A 21,677-nucleotide genomic window follows, 5' to 3' on the forward strand; every position below is an offset into this window, starting at 1 on the left:
TTGTATTGGAGTACTGCCAATTAACAATGTGATAGTTTTAGGTGCGCAGCAAAGCAGCTCAGCCACACACATACAGCCCTGTGCTCTTTTCAAAGCATTTCTCCTCGCCCAGTTGCTATGGAATTGAACGTGGATGGACACAAGTTGAAATGCCACATCGTTCTCTGCAGTCCTCTGGTTTGATTTCAATCCTAGGAAGCAGCACTTCAGCTCCTCTCCTTAAACAGCTTTATTTTTTTTTTAAATTTATTTTTAACCGGAGGATAATTGCTTTACAAAGTTGTGTTGGTTTCTGCCATATATCAAGATGAATCAGCCATAGGCATACATATATCCCCTCCCTCTTGAACCTCCTTCCCGCCTCCCACCCCCCATCCCACCCCTCTAGGTTGTCACAGAGCACCAGCTTTGAGCTGCCTGCATCATACAGTACATTTCCACTGGCTATCTGTTTTACATATGGTAATGTATATGTTTTAATGCTACTCTCTTAAATAGCTTTTCCAAATAGTTCATGATCCTGTTACCATCGAAACAATTTCTATGTAACAAGAGCTAGGGGTTAGCAATGGAGTCTATACATGCTTGACAGTTGATCCTTAAACCATACAAATTTTACCCTGCTTCTCATTCAGATATAGTATCATGTCCCAGAGGCCCAAAACAGCACAATAACCTGGATATCCCCTGACATTATTTTTAATGGGAATTATAAAGGACCTTGCAGTACCCTTTCATCAGTCAATATTTTATGGTTCAGACATCCAGGTGAACAAGGGTACTATGGTTCTGACTTTAGTTGGGCTTCCAGGATCTAGGGGCTTCCCCGATAGCTCAGTTGGTAAAGAATCCACCTGCAAAGTGGGAGACCCTAGTTTGATTCCTGGGTCATGAAGATCCCCTGGAGAAAGGATAGGCTACCCACTCCAGTATTCTTGGGCTTCCCTTGTGGCTCAGCTGGTAAAGAATCTGCCTGCAATGCAGGAGACCTGGGTTCGATCCTTGGGTTGGGGAAGATCCCCTGGAGAATGGAAAGGCTACTCACAGTATTCTGGCCTGGAGAATTCCAAGGACAGTTGATGGGGTCGCAAAGACTCGGACATGACTGAGCGACTTTCACTTTCACTTTCCAGGGTCCAGGCATGGGTGCAAGCATGTGAGAACCTACCCAGAGCTGTCCATGTTTAGTGGAAGGAAGCTAAGATTTGAGTTCTGGGTAAGGAGGAACCTTGTAAGTAGGGGAAGGCTTAAAGAATCAAGCTGAAAAAAAGTAGAGACAGGGTCAGTCGACTAAGCAAGGCAAATTGTTTTGGGAAAAGTCTTCAAGGATTTCTTAAAGCAAAGTTAATTTTTTGTTGAGTTCTTTTTGTGGAGTGGGAGTAGGGGGAACTGGGAAAGCTATTAATACCCAACTCTGACTGGAAATTTTAGTCTTCTCTATCAATATGATGGTTTTTACCCATTTTAGATTAGCTATTGAGGTTACAAGAATATGTTTTAGAAATGAGAACAGTATTTAATACTCATACTTTAATTTTGATGCCTGGAATAAGTAAGGGGAAGAATTTCAATTGTGAGTTACTGAAAGAGTATGGGGTATCTCATCAAATAAATTAAAATACTTGCCAGGATCACCTCCATGAGGCATGTAAACTGTGTGTGGTCTTCCACCAATATAGACTTGAGTTCTGTTCAAAAGGATGATAAATTTGAAATTAGTGAGGCTTATTTTGAAAATAAATTTATCATTGGAGTTATTTTATTTCATTAGATTACATTTATGTAATGTTCTATTACCATTGCTTTATCACATATTAAATTCTCCTTATATTTATCCATCAGGAGACTTAAAGTGTTTGATTAAGGATATGGTAATAAAATTACAATTAATGAAATGTCATTTAAAATTTCAGTAAGTTAGCAATAGAATTAACAACTGCTAATTTACTTCTCCACATCTTCTCTCAGTAGGATGTAAACTATGTGAAGGCAAGGATTTATCTTTTCTTGCTATAATTATGTCCCTAGTGACAACCACATTACATAAGGCATAATAAATACTCAGTAAATATTTACTGAAACAGATGAGAGTCAAGGAGGCATTGAGTACATGAACAGTTAAACATTTATGTTATCTGACATTTGGAACTTTAAAAAGTGCTTTAACTTAGAAGCATATCTGCTAGATAATAAGACCATTAGATCAGATGTAATAATCAATATTTTAATGCCCCATTACTCATTCATTTTTTAATTGAAAAATGGATGTTTCTGGAACCCAAGAAGAATCTTTGTATTATGAAGCACAATAAGTCCTTAACACAAATTTCCCTAACAGGATGCAGTTCTCATGGAATTAATAAGATTTCCAAAATTAAAAGATGCTTAGAAGAAAAGCTATGACAAATCTAGACAGTGTGTTAAAAAGCAGAGATAACTACACTGACAAAGGTCTGTGTAGTTAAAGCTGTTGTTTTTCCAGTAGTCATGTACGGATGTGAAAGTTAGACCATAAAGAAGACTGAGCACCGAAGAATGATGCTTTTGAAGTGTGGTGCTGGAGAAGACTCTTGAGAGTCCCTTGGACAGCAAGATCAAACCAGTCAATCCTAAAGGCAATCAACCCCGAATATGCATTGGAAGGATTGATGCTAAAACAGAAACTCCAATACTTTGGCCACCTGCTGCAAAGAGCCAACTCATTGGTAAAGACCCTGAGGCTGGGAAAGATTGAGGACAAGAGGAGAAGGGGGAGACAGAGGATGAGATGGTTGGATGGCATCACTGACTCAATGGACCTGAGTTTGCGCAAGCTCCGGGAGATGGTGAACAACAGGAAAGCCTGGTGTGCTGCAGTCCATGGGGTCACAAAGAGTCAGACACGACTTAGTGACTGTAAAACAACAGATCTCTAAATGAAAACAAAAAAAGAAGAGATAGATAGCAGGTGAATAGCAGAGCAAAACCAGAATTAGGGCAGTTGTTGACCCATATTTACAGGGGTTTCAAAGCTTTCCATTCAAACTGCAGAAGCTTCAGTGATGGATATTTGCTCGGGCCCCTATTCTCTTGTGGGAATAATCAGCCGCTTCACTGATAAGCAACTATGCAAAAAAGTGATGACACTTATAAAAGACCAGGGCCTAGGGGAAAATATAGGTATTTTTTTTAAAAAGCAACAAGTTTGTTACAGCCTCTTGCCACAAATGTAATGTACACTTTTTGGTTCTTCTTTCTGGGTATATTTTTGTAATGAGATGTAAAGAATAAGGAATTATCTTCTATCTTACTGTTTCTTTTTTCCTTATATGTTAATAAGAAGAGGATAAAAAGTCTCATAGCCAGAAAAATACAAAGTCCTGGACAAATTAGTGGTCTTAAGTAAGTGAACAGAACATTTGGCCAACACTTATTTTTTCATACAGGCACATTTTACTTACAGATGGGCCTATTAATGAGCCTCTGCCTTATCTATGGATCTTTCTATCTTGTCTATGGGTTCTTCTTGAAAAAGGCACACAAACTGAAGAAAGAAAATAATATTGTGTTGGCTTGAAGGAGAATGGAGAAAAGCTTCTCAAAGTGTATGGACTATGAAAATATTTTCCATACCGTTTGTGAACTCCTTTTGAAAAAGTTACTTGAAAATACACTCCAGCAAAAGAAAAAAATAATGAATTCTAAAAAAAGGAAGATATGGGATTCAAAAAGTTCTTCTAACTCAGTAGAGCAGTGAAAAGAAACTAATTTTTGTAAATTATAACAGGAAGTCAGAGGACTTTTAAAAGAATATTTATAATAAGAAAATGAACATATTTTACCAAATACTAAATGAGTAAACCAGTCCATTCTGAAGGAGATCAGCCCTGGGATTTCTTTGGAAGGAATGATGCTAAAGCTGAAACTCCAGTACTTTGGCCACCTCATGCGAAGAGTTGACTCATTGGAAAAGACCCTGATGCTGGGAGGGATTGGGGGCAGGAGGAGAAGGGGATGACAGAGGATGAGATGGCTGGATGGCATCACTGACTCAATGGACATGAGTCTGGGTGAACTCCGGGAGTTGGTGATGGACAGGGAGGCTTGGCGTGCTGTGATTCATGGGGTCGCAAAGAAGTCGGACACGACTGAGCGACTGAACTGAACTGAAGTGACTGAAATGAGTAATCACAGTGTTAGGAATAAAGATACATGTGTCCTGTGTCCTTTTTGTCAAGAAATAATAAAGGTAGCTAAAACTCCAGGAAATCCAAAAGCTGTATAAGAAAGTTACAATTCAAGCTGAAATGTATCAGGATTTTGAGAAATGGAGAGTAAAGAAAGAGACTATTTGGTTGGAACACTAGGTAATTCTTTGTTAAGCAATACAGGTTTGTGACATAGAATTACCTTTTGACTGAGTGACTTTACTTTCACTTTTTACTTTCATGCATTGGAGAAGGAAATGGCAACCCACTCCAGTGTTCTTGCCTGGAGAATCCCAGGGACGGGGAAGCCTGGTGGGCTGCCGTCCATGGGGTCGCACAGAGTCAGACACGACTGAAGTGACTTAGCATAGCATAGCATATTTCCACTTCAGTTCTTTCCTAAACATTATTTGCACAATCACAATGTGTTTTATTCTTTTTAATAGTTAAAAAAAATTTAAATTCAAATTATAGAGTAAGTATTTCAAGATATAAATAAAGTTACAGAACAGAATGCAAATACTATACACTGAAAAAAGTCAAATGAGTGAGAAAGCTTACTGAATTTAGGAGTTAGAGAGAGAAGAAGACAAATAGAAGGAAACAGGTTTCCAGATTTTCTGATCTTAATTAACAGGAAAAGTATTGATAGGTAGAGAAATACAGGGCTAAGTAGATTACTCAAAGTAAAAAAGATGGCCAACAGAAGAAATATTAGGCATCTTAACAGCTTGTAGTGAACAAGGATAGTTAAAATTCTAAAATAGCAAAATAATAATATCCTGTAACAGTGAAAAACAAAAAGAAATATGGATCGTGCAAGATACATTTTTCAGTTTTCATGATGGGGAGCAGATAGATAATATCTAAAGTCAATAAATCATGAAAAAGAGAAAAAGCCATATTGTTCAAAGACTTGGAGTTAACCAAAAGAAGAACCACAAATAGAATCATACTAAAAGGATCGCTTTTGGAGAGGAGGTATCAGAGGTGGAGTGGGGAGTGGGAAAATTAAACTTTTTATTTGACAATTTTCTGTACTTTTGGAAAAAGTGATGTGCCCTTATCATATGGATACATGTATTATTTTTATTACATGAAAAAGGTAAACCATTCCTTGATTACTAGCTCATTCTCTTCAGTGATATTATCCCAAAGTGTTTTCTTACTAAGGATAAAATGAACATACCTCTGTAGGTAATATTGATAAATGCAGAATTGACAAATGAACGCTATAACCATGATTGCAAGGAGTAGAAGCATCAGGAATCCAAACATGTCAACTGAAATGAATGAAAAGAACTATATTTTAAGCCGATAGAAGGTTAATTTCTCATAGTTTCATCATTTCTACTACCACGCAGTCTAATTCTTAAATACAAATTCACAGGTCATTGTTAAAAATTATACAGTACCATACATTATACACTCCAATAAAACCATCTTTAACACAATCGTCACTAACATCTGAAAATAATCTGGGTTGCTAAAAAATGTTCTTTATCTCCCTGGTGGCTCAGACAGTAAAGAATCAGCCTGCAATGCAGGACACCTGGTTTGATCCCGGGGTTGGGAAGACTCCCTGGAGAAGAGAATGGCAACCCATTCCAGTATTCTTGCCTGGAGAATTCCACGGACAGAGGAGGCTGGGAGGCTACAGTCCATCATGTCAGAGAGTCAGACGCGACTGAATGACCAACAGTACTTTCATCTCTAGATTGGTAAACCATTAGGCCACTAGCTTATTTTTTTCCTTTATCTCTAAACTCATTCCCAGGCGATATCTCAACAGAAAAAAAAAAAAAAATCCTTCAGGCTACTATTTCTGTACAAATACAAATAGTGGGTAGTGGGGGATGGTTTATTGTTTGAGTTTCAAGAGTTCCTTATCAAAAAGACAAGCAACATTTGCTGGGAAATCAGATCTCCAGCACTTGGAAACTTTATCTCCTCTCAATACTATTTAACTTATCAGCCTGGTGTACCTGAAAAATGAAACCAGAGGGCAGAAGATGAAGTAGGAGCCTAGGGGTTCCCCATTCATACTAAATACACAAAGTGTCACTCACTCATATCAGCTCTTTGCAACAAACAATTATGAATTCAATTTACCTGATGGTATCTGAAGAAAACATGGGTTTGTGAGAAAAATTTGTAATCTTTCACTTTAATTAAAAAAAATACAATATTACAGATATAATTTAAAGATTCTTTGATGATTGAGATGAGTTTAGTTCTAGGGAATCATTCTTTTTGATTGGCAATTCTCAGTATTAAACACATTAGCTGAGAAAATATAAATTATAATAACACCACTGGGATCAGTATGTCCTCATCCCCAGGATTAGCTTATAAGAAACTCCTGGAGTTCCTAAAGCAACTTAAGAACACAATCCTCCTTTCACTGAGTTATAGTCATTGTATATAGGAGTATTTTAGGGATGAAATTTGAACTATTTAACAATTGGTAAGGTAAGCTGACAGAGAAGGCAATGGCACCCCACTCCAGTACTCCTGCCTGGAAAATCCCATGGATGGAGGAGCCTGGTGGGCTGCAGTCCATGGGGTCGCTGAGGGTCGGACACGACTGAGCAACTTCACTTTCACTTTTCACTTTCATGCATTGGAGAAGGAAATGGCAACCCACTCCAATGTTCTTGCCTGGAGAATCCCAGGGACGGGGGAGCCTGCTGGGCTGCTGTCTATGGGATTGCACAGAGTCGGACACAACTGAAGTGACTTAGCAGCAGCAAGGTAAGCTGAACTCCAGTACTTCGGCCACCTCATGCGAAGAGTTGACTTATTGGAAAAGACCCTGATGCTGGGAGGGATTGGGGGCAGGAGGAGAAGGGGACGACAGAGGATGAGATGGCTGGATGGCATCACTGACTCGATGGACGTGAGTGTGGGTGAACTCCGGGAGTTGGTGATGGACAGGGAGGCCTGGCGTGCTGCGATTCATGGGGTCGCAAAGAGTCGGACATGACCGAGCGACTGAACTGAACTGAACTGAAGATAAGGCACCCACCAATCAGAATAAAGGTTGACCTAGTTTGGAAGCTAGTTTGGAGAAGGAAATGGCAACCCATTCCAGTGTTCTTGCCTGGAGAATCCCAGGGACAGGGGAGCCTGATGGGCTGCCGTCTATGGGGTCGCACAGTCGGACACGACTGAAGCGACTTAGCAGCAGTAATTTGGAAGCTGGCTGGAAGCAATGAGGGGAAACAGAACTGAACAGATTTGCTGTATTTTAATAAAGTAAATATAATAATTTTTCAACTTTAGCAAATCAGTAGTGTTTGCAAGTCTGTTATTAAAAAGTGCATAAAAATTCAAATAAGGACAACTCACCTTGACAGTTTAACCAAAATGAACAACTGACAGGACACTCAGAATTTGGAAAACAAATTTTTTTGCAAGCCTTTTCTTCACTGCACCAAAAACACTGTTTGGAAGGAAAAAAAAAGTATAATAATCACAATCTCAGTAAGTTTCTGGTACTAGTTTGATAAGTATTCAATTTATAACAGCCATCATCATCATCATATTATTATTATTATTATTTGTAGTTGATGCTGCTGGTGGTCTGCTCAGATCTGCTTTACCAGGCCCAAACACACAAACCCAGCTGCAGTGTGTGGTGACAGACAGTGGCTCAAGCTGCCCTTTTTCTTGCATTGTCCTCATGGATAGGTACCAACTTGCCTCTGAGGTTACTTCCACCTCCATCAGTAACTGACAGGTATGTTGTGTTGTTGCATGGGTGTGCTCAGTCACATCCAACTCTTTGTGACCCCATGGACTGTATCCTGTCAGGCTTTTCTGTCCATGGGATTCTCCAGGCAAGAATACTGGAGTGGGTCGCCATGCTCTCCTCCAGGGGATCTTCCCGACCCAGGGATCAAACTCATGTCTTCTGCATCTCCTGCATTGGCAGGTGGACTCCTCATCACTTGAGCCACTGTGCGTTGCCAACTGACAGGTACACGGGGTTCTGAGTGATGGGTTTGCTTGCCTCAAGGCAGGCACCAATCTGCTATATAACCTTTTGCCCCAGAGCTGCCCAGGGTTCAGGCCAAGTATAGGCTTTGGCCGAGATCACATCTTAGCTTGGCTCTTGTCCCTTAGTTTCTCTGAGTCCCTTACTCCTTCATATTAATAATTTTGCTGAACAGCAGTCACTCAAGGAATCACATGTTCCTGGATTCTTTCTCAGGCTCTGTGGTTGTTAGATTGTGTGAGTGTACTCAGTCACGTCTGACTCCTTTCGACCCCATGAACTGTAGCCCACCAGGCTCCTCTGTCCATGGGATTCTCCAAGCAAGAATACTGGAATGCCATTTCCTCCTCCAGGGCATCTTCCCAACCCACAGATCAAACCTGAGTCTCTCGCGTCTCTTGCATTGATTGGCACATGAATTTTTACCACTGAGCCACGTGGGAAGCCCTAGTGAACTAACACATTACTTCACAGAGCATTAATAAGGATTTCAGTAGATAGGTTGCTTTTTGGCCCCTTTCTTGAACACTCTTTCCTATTCCCCTTGTCTGCAGCACTCTCACTTTCCTCTGGGGATTCCTCTTCTACTATACATGGGCCTGGAGGTGCTGTCAACCAGCCTTGCCTTGGCCCCTTCCCCTTTTTGTTCTCTGGTGGTTGATGATCATTCGTAAATAGGAAAGCTGAATTCTAAGTCCCTTGTTGAAGTAAGTAAAAGCAAGGTATAACAGTGGCAACCACTGATGGGAGATTAGACCAGAATCTAGAAGAATAAAAAGAAAAAAAAAGATAAGGACAGCAGAGTGGTAAAAATGGCTGTCACTTACATAAGGCTTACCACGTGACAGGCACTATTCTGAGCCCTGTATATGTATTAAGTCACTTCACACTCACGACAACCCTATAAGCTATGGACTGTTATGTCCACTTTATAGAGGAGCAGAAGGTGGCACAGAGCAGTCCAGCAACTCACATGAAGTCACACATCTAGTAAATAGGGAAGCGTAGGTTCTAACACAACCAATCTGATTCTATGCTGGTAACCAATCCTATGAGACTGCTCCCAGACCCCTCCCAATCTCCTCCTGCTGGATATCCTGAGACCAGCAGGATATACATTCCAATGTAAAAAGTCACTCCTTAGATGGCAACCCACTCCAGTATTCTTGCCTGGGAAATTCCATGGACAGAGGCGCCTGGAGGGCTACACTCCATGGACTCCCAAAGAGTAGGACACAACTGAACAACGAACACTTTTCAGACACTTCCTGAGAACAAGAGATACATCACAGGTCAGGTTTTGTTTCGTGTTAGCCAAGATCAAAGGTCAAGTGAAGGTAAGTTTCAGATTGAAATCATTTAGGCTAAATGGGTCCTGTCCTCTTGGACTTTTGCTTAAAGACTGGAACTTCAAGGTCAAGGGCTAGAATCAAAGATTACACTGTGGAGACTTCAGGCCTTGGTCATTAGATCTTGAAGTTTCTAAGTTCATGCCATCTAGCAGGGTTTTTGTTTTGCTTGGGCTGAGCTGCGTCTTCATCATGCTGCACAGGTTTCTATTCTGGTGGCTTCTCTGGTTGTGGTGCACGGGTTCCAGGGCAACCCAGCAGTTGTAGCACAGGGGCTTATTTCCTCGGCGGCACGTGGGATCTTCCTGGACCAGGGATCGAACCCGTGTCTCCTGCATTGTCAGGCAGATTCTTAAATGCTGGACCATCAGGGCAGCTCTAGCAGGGTTTTATGGGAGAGGAGTTGCCAGGAAAAACCTGAACCTGTCAGAAAGGAGCTTGTGGCCACTCAGCACCAGGCTGGTGCCCTGGCCCCGGACACCAGGTTCACAGCAAGTGAGCTTCTAAGGCAGTGCAGCCCGCAGAAGAGACTTTCTCCCCTGCCCCTGTCTTTGATAGGAGCTTAGGGAACAGTGGAAAAGGGAGCTGCTTTGCAGGTCGAGCCGGGGGGTCAGGGGTGGTGGGGCGGGCGGCAGCCAGACCGGGTGATCAATAACTCACTGCCTGGTCAGGGAAATTCCATGGAATATCTGCACATTTCCCTGAGATTCCAAAGTTATAGCTGGGTGGGAGTGGGAGGCAATAACTGACAATGATTCTGAATAATTCCAATTTTACTTGAGGGCTAGATGCATTATTTTGCCAGGAGCATTTTTTAACATGTAGGGATGAGGAAGATAGAATATGTGCCTCCTAAAGGTCAAAGGATGAAACGGGCGCCTAAGGTAGTTTCTTTGTTTCCTCTCTGTCTGCCTAGACTTCTTCTCCACCCTGCTTCCTCTGCTAACCATACCCTCTTTCCTTTGTGGAGCTCTTCCCCAACTTTCTGGGGTGCTACAGCAATCAGCCAGCTTCACTCCACCACTTTCTTCCTGCTGGAATCACCGGATGCAGGTGATGGCACCCAGAGCAGCCGGTTCCTCTGGCCCAGTAACTAGTGCTGAACCGGACAGGAGAGACAAGTAGGGTCGATCAGAATCTTCCGGGGAATTGTATAGACATTGGGAGAGATCTGCTAAGAGCCTGCCTCTTCCCCCGCTCTGTGGAATGTTCATTCACCACAGAACACAATGAGGTCAGTGGCTCAGCGGTAAAGAATCCGCCTGCAGTGCAGGAGACACAGGAGACTTGGGTTCGATTCCTGGGTTGGGAAGATCCCCTGGAGGAGGGCATGGCAACCCAAACCAGTATTCTTGCCTGGAGACTCCCATGGACAGAGGACCCTGGCGGGCTACAGTCCATAGCATGGCAGAGTCAGACATGACTGAAGCGACTGAGTACATCCAGAGGGAGGCAGAGCTGGGGGATAAAAAGAAAGAGAGGAAATGTGAATAACAGCCTTTTAGACTCAGCTGTGTGTAAAGTCAAGGCCACCCTGGACTTACCAGTTTTGTGAGTCAATATATTCTCTTTTGATTAAATTAGTTTGAGCTGGGTCACTTATCACAAAAAGATCTAATTCCTTAACTGAGGCTAAAAAGTCTTCAAAGAGCAGAACTTCAAATTACCCAGAAGAACTGTAGAATATATTCAACCTCTCTAAATTACTAATGCATAATTTAGGACAAATTACAGGATTTTTTTTTCCTGTAGCTAAGGAAGATGACCTGTATAAACACAAAGCCATGCCAACCAGAGACCCTTCAGAGAGTGACAAGTGAGAAGTCAGCTAACAGACTTTAGACTGATGGATAATATCATTAGAATGGAAAAAAATGCAGAGAGGAGAAAGGTACTTATTGTGCAAAGAGGGATTTCATAGTAGTGGACATAGAGAGGATAAAGAGTATTTACTAATTATTTAAGGCCAAGCGTTAGAGATAATAGAGGTTAGATTACACTGATATAAATAGCATTGTTTTCTATAATTTTATTCTTTTATTTACTTTTGACTGTACTGGGTCTTTATTGCTGCATAGGCTTTTCTCTGGTTTTGGCGAACGGGAGCTACTCCAGTCGCAGTGCTCAGGTTTCTCATTGTGGTGACTTTTCACGGTCTCTGGGGGTGCGTGGGCTCAGTAATTGTGGCTCCCAGGCTCTAGAGCACAGGCTCAATAGTTGCGGTGCAGGGTTAGTTGCTCCGTGGCATGTGGGATCTTCCCACATCAGGGATTGAATCTGGGTGTCTCCTGCATAGGCAGGCAGATTCTTTACCACTGGGGGCTGGCAAGCAAGCCCTAAAGTATTGTTTTCTAGAGGCTGAAATTTTAACTAGCAGATACAATATGTCCACTCTATTTAAAAAAAAATGTCTCTAAGTGGAAAGATATAATTTTGAAAGGAGTGGAACAGATAATAAATGTGATAGTAGTTCATAAGAGAAAGTAGTCACTCCTAGTTGATTAACTATATAAGATTTCTTTCAGAAAATAGGAAGAGTTTGTCTGAGTTTTGAAGAATAGGTAAAAATCTATATAGGAAGGGAGGGCTTTAGACACAGAAGCTATGGTAGAATAAAGAACAGGTTTCAGCAATAAATGCTGGAGAGGGTGCAGAGAAAAGGGAACCCTCTTACACTGTTGGTGGGAATGCAAACTAGTACAGCCACTATGGAGAACAGTGTGGAGATTCCTTAAAAAACTGGAAATAGAACTGCCAGCAATCCCACTGCTGGGCATACACATCGAGGAAATCAGAATTGAAAGAGACATGCGTACCCCAATGTTCATCGCAGCACTATTTACAATAGCCAGGACATGGAAGCAACCTAGATGTCCGTCAGCAGACGAATGGATAAGAAAGCTGTGGTACATATACACAATGGAGTATTACTCAGCCATTAAAAAGAATGCATTTGAATCAGTTCTGATGAGGTGGATGAAACTGGAGCTTATTATACAGAGTGAAATAAGCCAGAAAGAAAAACACCAATATAGTATACTAATGCATATATATGGAATTTAAAAGATGGTAACGATGACCCTATATGCGAGACAGCAAAAGACACACAGATGTAAAGAACAGTCTTTTGGACTCTGTAGGAGAGGGCGAGGGTGGGATGATTTGAGAGGGTAGCGTTGAAACGTGTATATTATCACATGTGAGGCAGATTGCTGGTCCAGGTTCTATGCATTGAGACAGGGTACTCAGGGCTGGTGCACTGGGATGACCCTAGAGGATGGGATGGGGAGGGAGGTGGGAAGGGGATTCTGGATAGGGAATACAAGTGAGTCCGTGGCTGATTCATGTTGATGTTTGGCAAAAACCACTACACTATTGTACAGTAATTAGCCTCCAATTAATAATAATAAAAAAAAGAACAAGTTTCAGGCTTCCCTGGTGGTTCAGTAGTAAAGAATTTGCCTGCCTGTGCAGGAAACACAGGTTCAATCTCTGATCCAGGAAGATCCCACATGCCTGAGAGCAGCTAAGCCCCTGCACCACAACTGCTGAGCCTGGGAGCCTAGAGCTCACAGCGTCAAGGGCTCTGCAGAGCCCATGTGCCACAACCGCTGAGAGGCCCAACGCCCTGGAGCCTGTGCTCCACAACAGGAGAAGCCAGCATAGGGTGAAGCCTGAGCGCCACCACGAGACCATAGCCCGTGCGCTCCACAACCAAAGAGAAGCCCAAGCAGCAACGGAGGCCCAGCACAGCCCAAGACAAACCACTAAAGTTATGTATACAAAAGAAAAGGCTTCCACAGTGGTGGGAGTGAGATTTGTCATCGTGGGATTTTGTGGAATTATTGGGAAAGGCAAACTTTTCTCAAGTGGAGATGGACTTTGAACCAGACTAAAGAGTGTGTTTTTTCTTTTCTTTTTAAAAATTGAATTATACTCTGTGGGAGAGGGCGAGGGTGGGACGATTTGGGAGAATGGCATTGAAACATGTATAGTATCATAAGTGAAACAGACCGCCAGTCCAGGCCGATGCATGATACAGGATGCTTGGGGCTGGTGCACTGGGATGACTCTGAGGGATGGGATGGGGAGGGAGGTGGGAGGGGGCTTCAGGATGGGGAACACATGTCCCCCGTGGCGGAGTCATGTCAATGTATGGCAAAACCACTACAGTATTGTAAAGTAATTAGCTTCCAATTAAAATAAATAAATTTATATTTTAAAATAATAATAAAAAATTGAATTATAATTTTTTCAAACAAAAAATTATTTTGTTTTTGAAGTATAATTTTCTAGAAGGAAGTACATGTTCACACTAAGTTTTTCCTTTATTTCTAGGTTCTCAAGGAATGGTGTGAAATGCAGAAATACATCTTCATAACTGTGACCAGTCATTCCTATTATTAAAGAACTGTGTAAAATGAAGTTTGGCATACCTTTTAGACTACAACTGTAAATTACATGACTTTATAATACTCCCAAGACAATTTCTTCATATAAAAGTTAACTTACTTTCTTTCTGTTTATACATGATTGACAATCATTCTCTGCAGTACATTCTGAAAAAAAAATTAAATACAAAAAGATAAATATTTTTATTGCTTGATTTTAGATAAAATGCATTTTGTTAAGTCATTCCTGTTTCATGGCAAATGTATCCATACCTGGAGCATTTTTCTTTATTATTTTCATGTCTAGACACTTTCTCATTGATACTATTTAAACCTTAACTCCTTCTTACTTTCTCCTCTTAAACTCAGAAAAAAATGAGATAGCATCATCCAACTTTGATGAGACAAGTAAAGTTCTAAAAAATAACCTCCATCTCCTACACTAACTCCCTGGTCCCACCAGACATCGAAGGCTAAGCCTCTGAAGCAAATTGGACTAATCCCATACCGCACTCACCGATCCAGGGAGAAGGAATCTGACCAAGTCAGACCAATCAGAAGCCTCCTTCCATGATTTACAGATTGGAACTTGAAGGTTAGGGGTCTCCAACTCTTCAAAATTTTAAATAGCATTTTTATCTTTGTGTAATTATAAAAGTGATACATATTCAATATAAGAAATAAGGATACATAAAAATCAAAAGTCAGCTGAAATTCCACCATCCAGAGAAATTCTGATGCTTCATCTTATTTTAAACAAATTATCACCATGATCTAAATCTGAATTTTGCCATCATTACAGAGGACTGCAACCATTAAATCTTAAATTTTTAAATACTTAAAAATCTTAAATCTAGTCAGAGACTAGAATCTTCTCTCCTTTCCTCTTGTTTGCATTTTGGCATGACTCAGACCTTTACTTTTCATGACGTTTCCATCGTTTTCCAAATCTATTTGCTCCTTATGGCCTCATTCCTTTCTCTGCAGCCTGCACTTCAGGTCAGGGAATGAGCTGATCTGGGTCCATCTTAGAGATTTAGACGAAGTATTTGTAGAACTAACCAGTAGTCCTTCTTGTAGTTTTTCTTCCTATTACTGAAAAAAACCAATGAAGGGCAGCTGACCTACATGACCATCAGCTACATGAAGCAATGAGTTCTTTCCTTCTTTTCCTGTGTGCCTGAAGAAAGAGACACCAGCTATTTCCACAGCATTCTCAGGGCCAGATTCTCCCTGTACTCTAAAGACTGATTTTTGTGTGTATTTGTTTTCTATCTAGTCACTTCCGTCCTCCTGAATACATTTTCCTAATACCGGCAGCATCACTCTCTCCTAGTTCTCTTGGAATGTTTCTGGCCATTCTTTTTGAGTTTTTTGGTTGGTTCCATTTGCTCTAATTATGCCTAAAATGTTGCTATTCCATAAAGTTCCATCCTTGGTCTTCTTCTCTTCTTCCATGAGGGATCACAATTTCAAATACCTAGAGACGCCAGGCATCAAAATATATTATACTCCATATCAAAGCAAAAACTTTCTTTTTGATTGGCATTGCAAATAATTAATAACTAAAAAATTGAACAACTGAATTTGACAAGTTTATCTAGGATGAGTAAAAATATCTTTGGAATCAAAATTTTTTGATAAACAGGTAAGAGAAAAATTTAGGCAATGGATAACAAGATTTCATATATTATTATTCTCTAGACCACCTCTTTATATTTTATTTACTTTATTGATTTCTTATACAGGCATGTAAATTGAGTCCATGGGGTTTTTAATTTGTTAAGTGCTTTTTAAAGTTTCTATCAGCTTTGGCTAGAAAGTAGTTCTATTTCATAGTTTATATTTCAAAATTATATTGTTAGGTGAATAAAGATTCATAATATATCATCTCCATGTGTTGAGCTGTATGTCAGTATGGAATATTGCTTATTATTCTCCTTAAATGTTTTTTATTTAAATTCTGTTTTATCTAACTATGTTGCTATACTTGCTTTATTTTTCATTCGCATTTGCAGTGTATATGTTATTTCATCAATTTATTGTTTGTTCTTTTATTTCCTCTAGTCACACCCTGCAGTCACACCTGTTTCTGTTTCCTTAAAATTTTTTGAGATATGTTTTATATTCTTCTTTCTCTCATTGATTCATCAAGATCTACATTCTCCACCTATACAAGGATCTTAATGTGCTTTAACTTTCTTCCTTTCCCTTCCCACACCACTCCCCAGGAAGAAGTCATCTGGAATTTTAATAATTATTGGTTATCAATTATTATTAGACTATCAGTGCATTTACATTGCTATCAACTTGCAATCAATCATTTATAATTAATTCTGTTTCACTGGTTTCTTTGCTTACTACTCTTTTTTGAATCCCACATTTCCCCTTAGTTCATTTTCATTTTACTGAACAATATCCCTGGGCACACCTTTCTCAGAGAGGGTCTGTAGAGTGACAGAAGTCACTCTGACTATATATAAAATAGGTTATAACATAGGAGTCAGGTACCCAGGTGATAGAAAAGATTGAGAAATCTTCCAGGAGGAAGACAGCGAAGACCCAGCTCACCCCAGATATCAGTACATGCTATGCTAGAGGGCAGAGGAAGGAGGCAGCTACCAGAATCCAATATAATAAGTATATGTAGAGTCTGCATGACAGATATTCTTGGTGCGTTCACCATTAGCAGAAATAAACAAATATATACTACAGAAATAAAGAGAAAACCTGCAAGCCTTGCCTCATTTTCAAATATGTAGCCTTCATTTTATTTTCTTGGAGAGACCTGACTTTTCATCTCATTCTGACTTTGAGATCTGTTTCTCCTTTGGTGGTTTCCTAGCTCAGCCCTTGTGGGGGAGATTGTCATCTGTTCCTTGAGTTATGCTTTCTTCTAGGACAGTTTATCTGTTTTTCTGCATGTGACCATACGTGTGTGCTCAGTCACTCAGTTGTGTCTGTTTGCAACCTCATGGACTGTACCCCACCATGCTCCTCTGCCCATGGAATTTTCCAGGCAAGAATACTAGAGAACAAGTTGCCATTTCCTCTTCCAGGGGATCTTCCCAATCGAGGACTCAAACCCACATCTCCTGCATGGTAGGCGGGTTCTTTGCCGTTGAGCCACCTGGGAAGCCCATGTGACCATGTGCTCCTTCACTATTTACTGTTAGCTGTGCAGTGTTTGCTTAGGTTCTATATTGTCCATTTTCACCTTACTAATGCTTTGACAGCTTCTTTCAGAACTTCCATGTGTGCTGACATAGTATAAGTGACATCTTGGCCACCTTACCACTGTCCTTGAAAATTTTCTTCTGACAAACTAGTTTTACCATATTTTATGGTGGCACTACTGGTAAAGAGTCCACCTGCAAATGCAGGAGATGCAAGAGATGCAGGTTTGATTCCAGGGTCAGGAAGAACACCTGGAGTAGGAAATGGCAACCCATTTCAGTATTCTTGCCTGAAAAATTCCATGGACAGAGGAGCCTGGTGGACTATTGTCCATGGGGTTGCCAAGAGTTAGACACAACTGAATGGCTGAGCACACACACAACAGCACATTCTTCTCACTTGGCCGTTCTGAGCATTTGACAAAGGGAGAGAACTCACAGGAACCTGTGCCACCAGACTTTGTTACGGTATCTGGACTCTGTACTCTCTTCTGAGCTTTTGTCTTTTTTCCACTGCAGGGTTCACTCTAGCTAATTGCTAAAATTGCTCATTTCCAAACAGGGGATATCTTTGAATTGTAGATCTGCTCCCTAAATCCAGTGTGTAGCCCAGGAACTTGTGTTTCCATCAGAGTCAGATCCATTGTTCAATTTCTCTGTTTTCCTTATTTCTTCTCTGTAACTATTTCTCTGTTCTTCAGAACAGGGTGAAAAATAGGACACCCAATCAGTTTGCATCTCTCTAGATCCGGGAGTACTAATGAACATTTTTGGAATTTAGTGACTGGGTCATTTCTAAGGGGTGATGGTGGCATTTGGAGTGTTGCCATGCTGTGCTGTTCTGTTCTGATCCAGAGTCTTCTATTTCTTTCCATGCTTCCCCTTTGTTGTCTGACTGCTCCCAGTAAGAGAACTTCTCTAGAGTTTAGTATTTTTGTTCACTCATTAGGTAATAGAGAAGAAGATTCTTAATCCAAAGTACCAAGAGCAAACTAGAACTTCTTCAGATATTGCTTACTAAACTCTCAAATGTAAGTGAACATCAGGGTTAAAAGCTCTGGGGATCAAAGTAACCCACTTAGTAGGAGATCTCACTTGATGTGGGATCATTCACAGAGTGCTGTGGGTACCTGTGGGAAGGTCTATCACTCGGAGTGTTAGAAATGATGGAGGTGGAAATCTCCTGTGAGAGGTTAGAAGAGGTTTTGGAAGTGAAAGTATCATGTCTAAGAAACCATATGCTTATAAAAGGGGAAGGTTGAATGTGCTCAAAGGGGAAATTACCCCACGCTAAGAAGCCAACACTCAGGAGAGGCTCAGAAATAGGCTGAACCAGGTCCTCCCTCCAAAAGGGAAGTTGTTTTCTTAGAAACACTGACCAAGATTGGTCAGCCCCAGAACCAAGCTGGCTAGAAGACAAGACTGTCATCTATTTGCTGTTCAGTCACTCAGTTATTTCCAACTATTTGTGACCCTGTGGACTGCAGCACGCCAGATTTCCCTGTCCTTCACCATCTCCTGGAGCTTGTTCCAACTCCTGTCTGTTGAGTTGGTGATGCCACGCAACCATCTCATCTTCTGTTATCCCCTTCTCCTCCTGCCTTCAAGCTTTCCCAGCATCAGGGTCTTTTCTAATTGAGTCAGCTCTTCACATCAGGTGACCAATGTATTTATTGGAGCTTCAGCTTCAGCATCAGCCCTTCCAATGAATACCCAGGACTGATCTCCTTGAGTCTTCTCCAACACAGTTCAAAAGCATCAATTCTTCAGTGTTCAGCTTTCTTTATAGTTCAACTCTCACATCCATACATGACTACTGGAAAAACCCATAGCTTTGACTAGACAGACCTTTGTTGGCAAAGTAATGTCGCTGCTTCTTAATATGCTGTCTAGGTTCGTCATAGCTTTTCTTCCAAGGAGCATGCTTTTAATTTCATGGCTGTCATCTATGATTCTTGATTTATTTTTGTTTCCTCCCTTTTTGTTCTTCCTCAGTATTTTAACATGGTTTTCTAAAAAATTCTAGTATGACTCCAATTTGCTGGGGGACAAAGGGAAAGATTTGTTTCTACGTTCAGCCTATGTTTTTAGGCACTCTTTGTGGGGAGAATGTGGCAGGTGTGGTAAGAGAACATTGTTTTGCTTAAAGTATGTATGGGAATGATTGCGAGGTTAAGTGAGAAACATGTACATGCATGCTGAGTCGCTTCAGTCGGGTCCAACTCTGTGTACAGGAGAGATGAAACCCAAGGAAGCAAGCCAGGTCTTCCAGTTCAGCCGCCCCCACCCTCCACCCTCTCAAAGGAACTTCTCACTTCAGGGCAAAGCTAAGAGTTTTTGGTTCGGTTTTAGGAAAGAAGACAAACTTGGTTATAGATACTATCTTTTTGGCTCTGAAAACCAGAAAGCAGTAATTATTCTGTCTCAGTCTTCATAAAAATGGCAACCTTGGCTTTTACAGGGCATTTTCCAAGTAGTTCAAATCCTGTCCTTATTCTATCTATACATTTCCAGTTTAGGATACTGGAAACTTCATCTCCAGGTTCGTAAATTTAACTCAGTAAGGCTTTTAACATTTCAACATTTCTTCTGTTGGGGAGGGGAACCAAGGGAAGTCTCTAAACCAAAGTAATGACTTGACAAGACCCAAACTAAGAATTTATTAGTTAAGACTTTAAAACACTAAAAAAAGACTGTGTGAGTGCTTAGTCTTGTCTGACTCTGCGACCCCGTGGACTGCAGCCCTCCAGGCTCCTCTGTCCATGGGGATTCTCCAGGCAAGAATACTGGAGTAGGTTCCAATTTTCTACTCTAGGGAATCTTCCCAATCTTCCCAACCCAAGAATTGTCTCCTGCATTACAGGTGGATTCTTTACCATTTACCAGAGCCACCTGGGAAGACCCCAATTTAACTGGATTTCACCAAAAACGTGAAGATCTTTTAAAAATGTCTTCCCATTGTCAACTACAAATTGGCACTTGCCAAGGGCATTTGCCGTCTGCCTCTGAGGAGACTGAACACCCGCTGAAGGAGTTCAGGGTGGAGTGAGGCACTCTGTGCTCCAAGGAATCTGGTGGGACAGGTCTTTAGATACTTAGATATTTTCACAAACTGATTTCATAATCCCAATCCTTACATCTCTTCATATATAGAAAAATCACTAAATCCCTTCATGGTGACATCAGCTCCTGGTGACTGGCAGAAAACCTCTTGTAAAGAAAGCATTTGATTGCATTGAGCTCCCCCTTCACCAAAACCTCATATATTGACCTTCCCCCACTGCCTCTTTGGAGTGGTCTCTCAGAGCTATCTGAGGTGCTGTCTCCCAGGCTGCAGTCCTTATTTTGCCCCTCAAAAACTTCATTAGTATCTCACATGTTGTGCATCTTTTTAGTCAACACCGTCAACACCCAAAGGCAACTTTAGAGATGTAAATTTCAGCCTTCCAGGAAGGCTGAAATATAAAAGCCATGGCACACGTGAAGCCTCTGGGCTCAGGACGGCTTACCTACCATCATCCATAGCTTTTGGTCTGTGCTTGTTCTTGTATCTGGAGATTTGGGGAAAGCTATTTTCTGAGAAGCTGATAAACAGTTGGATGAGAAAGAGAGAGATAAAAACTGGCAGGAGGATTTGGCTCCAAGACCGCAGGCAGCACATAGCTCCTCGGACCTGGGTGCCACCAGTTGCTGGCCAGAGGGACTGTGGTAGGCATCAGGTACTTATTTGGACCTGCGGACCCACTCACGGACCATGAGCCATCCCAGCAGTCCCTTCCGAGGCAGCTCTTTCAGAGCCTTGGACTCCAGCAAAATTCGCAGAATTTTAGTACCACTAATGTTCCAGCCAGAATGCAGAATGTTTGTCATGCAACGCTGGCCCGCCATGGTCACCACCTACGCTTTGTCCACTGGTCTCGATCGAAGTCCATTACCCTCCCAAACCCACAGCGTTTCCCTGCTGGGTTGTTGCTTTTGAAGAAGGCCTGAATTCTAAGCTCCACCATTCAATAGATAGAAAGCAGTAGCAGCTTTCTTCACCTGCTTATTAGTTTTTATTTTTAAAGTGATGGGGAAAATATAACTAGTAGTTAAGATGCTGATGCTGGGAAAGATTAAAGGCAAAAGGAGAAGGGGCCAGCAGAGGATGAGATGGTTAGATAGCATCACCAACTCAATGAATACAAATCTGAGCAAACTCAGAGACAGCAGAGGTCAGAGGAGCCTGCCTGGCGTGCTGCAGTCCATGGGGTAGCAAAGAGTCGGACACGACTGAGCGACTGAACAACAAAGTCTGAACAATGACAAAGTCATAATGATATACTGGCAACAATATATGCTGTTCTTTTAAAATAATCTAGGTAAAAATGTCACGTTTCAGAAATAGAAATAGTATGGTTTAAAGGATAAGGCAAAATTTGTGATGGTGGTTCCAGAATGACTGAAACTTGAGCAATATTGCCCCAGTGCCCAGGGGTATAGTGGGAAGGAACAGGGTATAGAGGCCTCTGCTTGATCAGGGTGTATCTTGTTGTTTCTTAAGTCTTTATTGAATTTGTTACAATATTGCATCT

The 21,677-nt window shown here is 41.2% G+C and overlaps 1 protein-coding gene across 1 annotated transcript; it reads right to left on the reverse strand.

Moving 5' to 3' along the window:
• Window positions 1–1,515: 1,515 nt before the first annotated feature.
• PTTG1IP2 (PTTG1IP family member 2) lies at window positions 1,516–20,921 on the reverse strand. The gene is made up of 5 exons (XM_086398585.1): window positions 20,617–20,921; window positions 14,049–14,095; window positions 7,539–7,632; window positions 5,377–5,470; window positions 1,516–1,688 (listed from the first exon to the last, which is right to left on the reverse strand). The coding sequence occupies exons 1-5, from the start codon at window positions 20,762–20,764 to the stop codon at window positions 1,568–1,570; spliced, it is 504 nt and encodes a 167-aa protein (XP_086254711.1). The 5' UTR covers window positions 20,765–20,921; the 3' UTR covers window positions 1,516–1,567.
• Window positions 20,922–21,677: the final 756 nt, after the last annotated feature.

This window comes from Bos grunniens, chromosome 4 (assembly GCF_055505025.1).
Source record: "Bos grunniens cultivar Pamir isolate PY7600 chromosome 4, Bosgru_T2T1.0, whole genome shotgun sequence".
In the NCBI taxonomy this organism is placed as follows: Eukaryota; Metazoa; Chordata; class Mammalia; order Artiodactyla; family Bovidae; genus Bos; species Bos grunniens.

Excerpts from the sequence above, each read along its gene's own strand:
- PTTG1IP2 (XM_086398585.1), bottom strand. The coding sequence starts at position 20,764 with ATGTGCTGCCTGCGGTCTTGGAGCCAAATCCTCCTGCCAGTTTTTATC. Across the intron at positions 7,633-14,048 it reads CATGTATAAACAGAAAGAAA|TGTTTTTGGTGCAGTGAAGA; the intron begins GTAAGTTAACTT and ends CCTTCCAAACAG. Across the intron at positions 1,689-5,376 it reads TATCAATATTACCTACAGAG|AACTCAAGTCTATATTGGTG; the intron begins GTATGTTCATTT and ends CCTTTTGAACAG.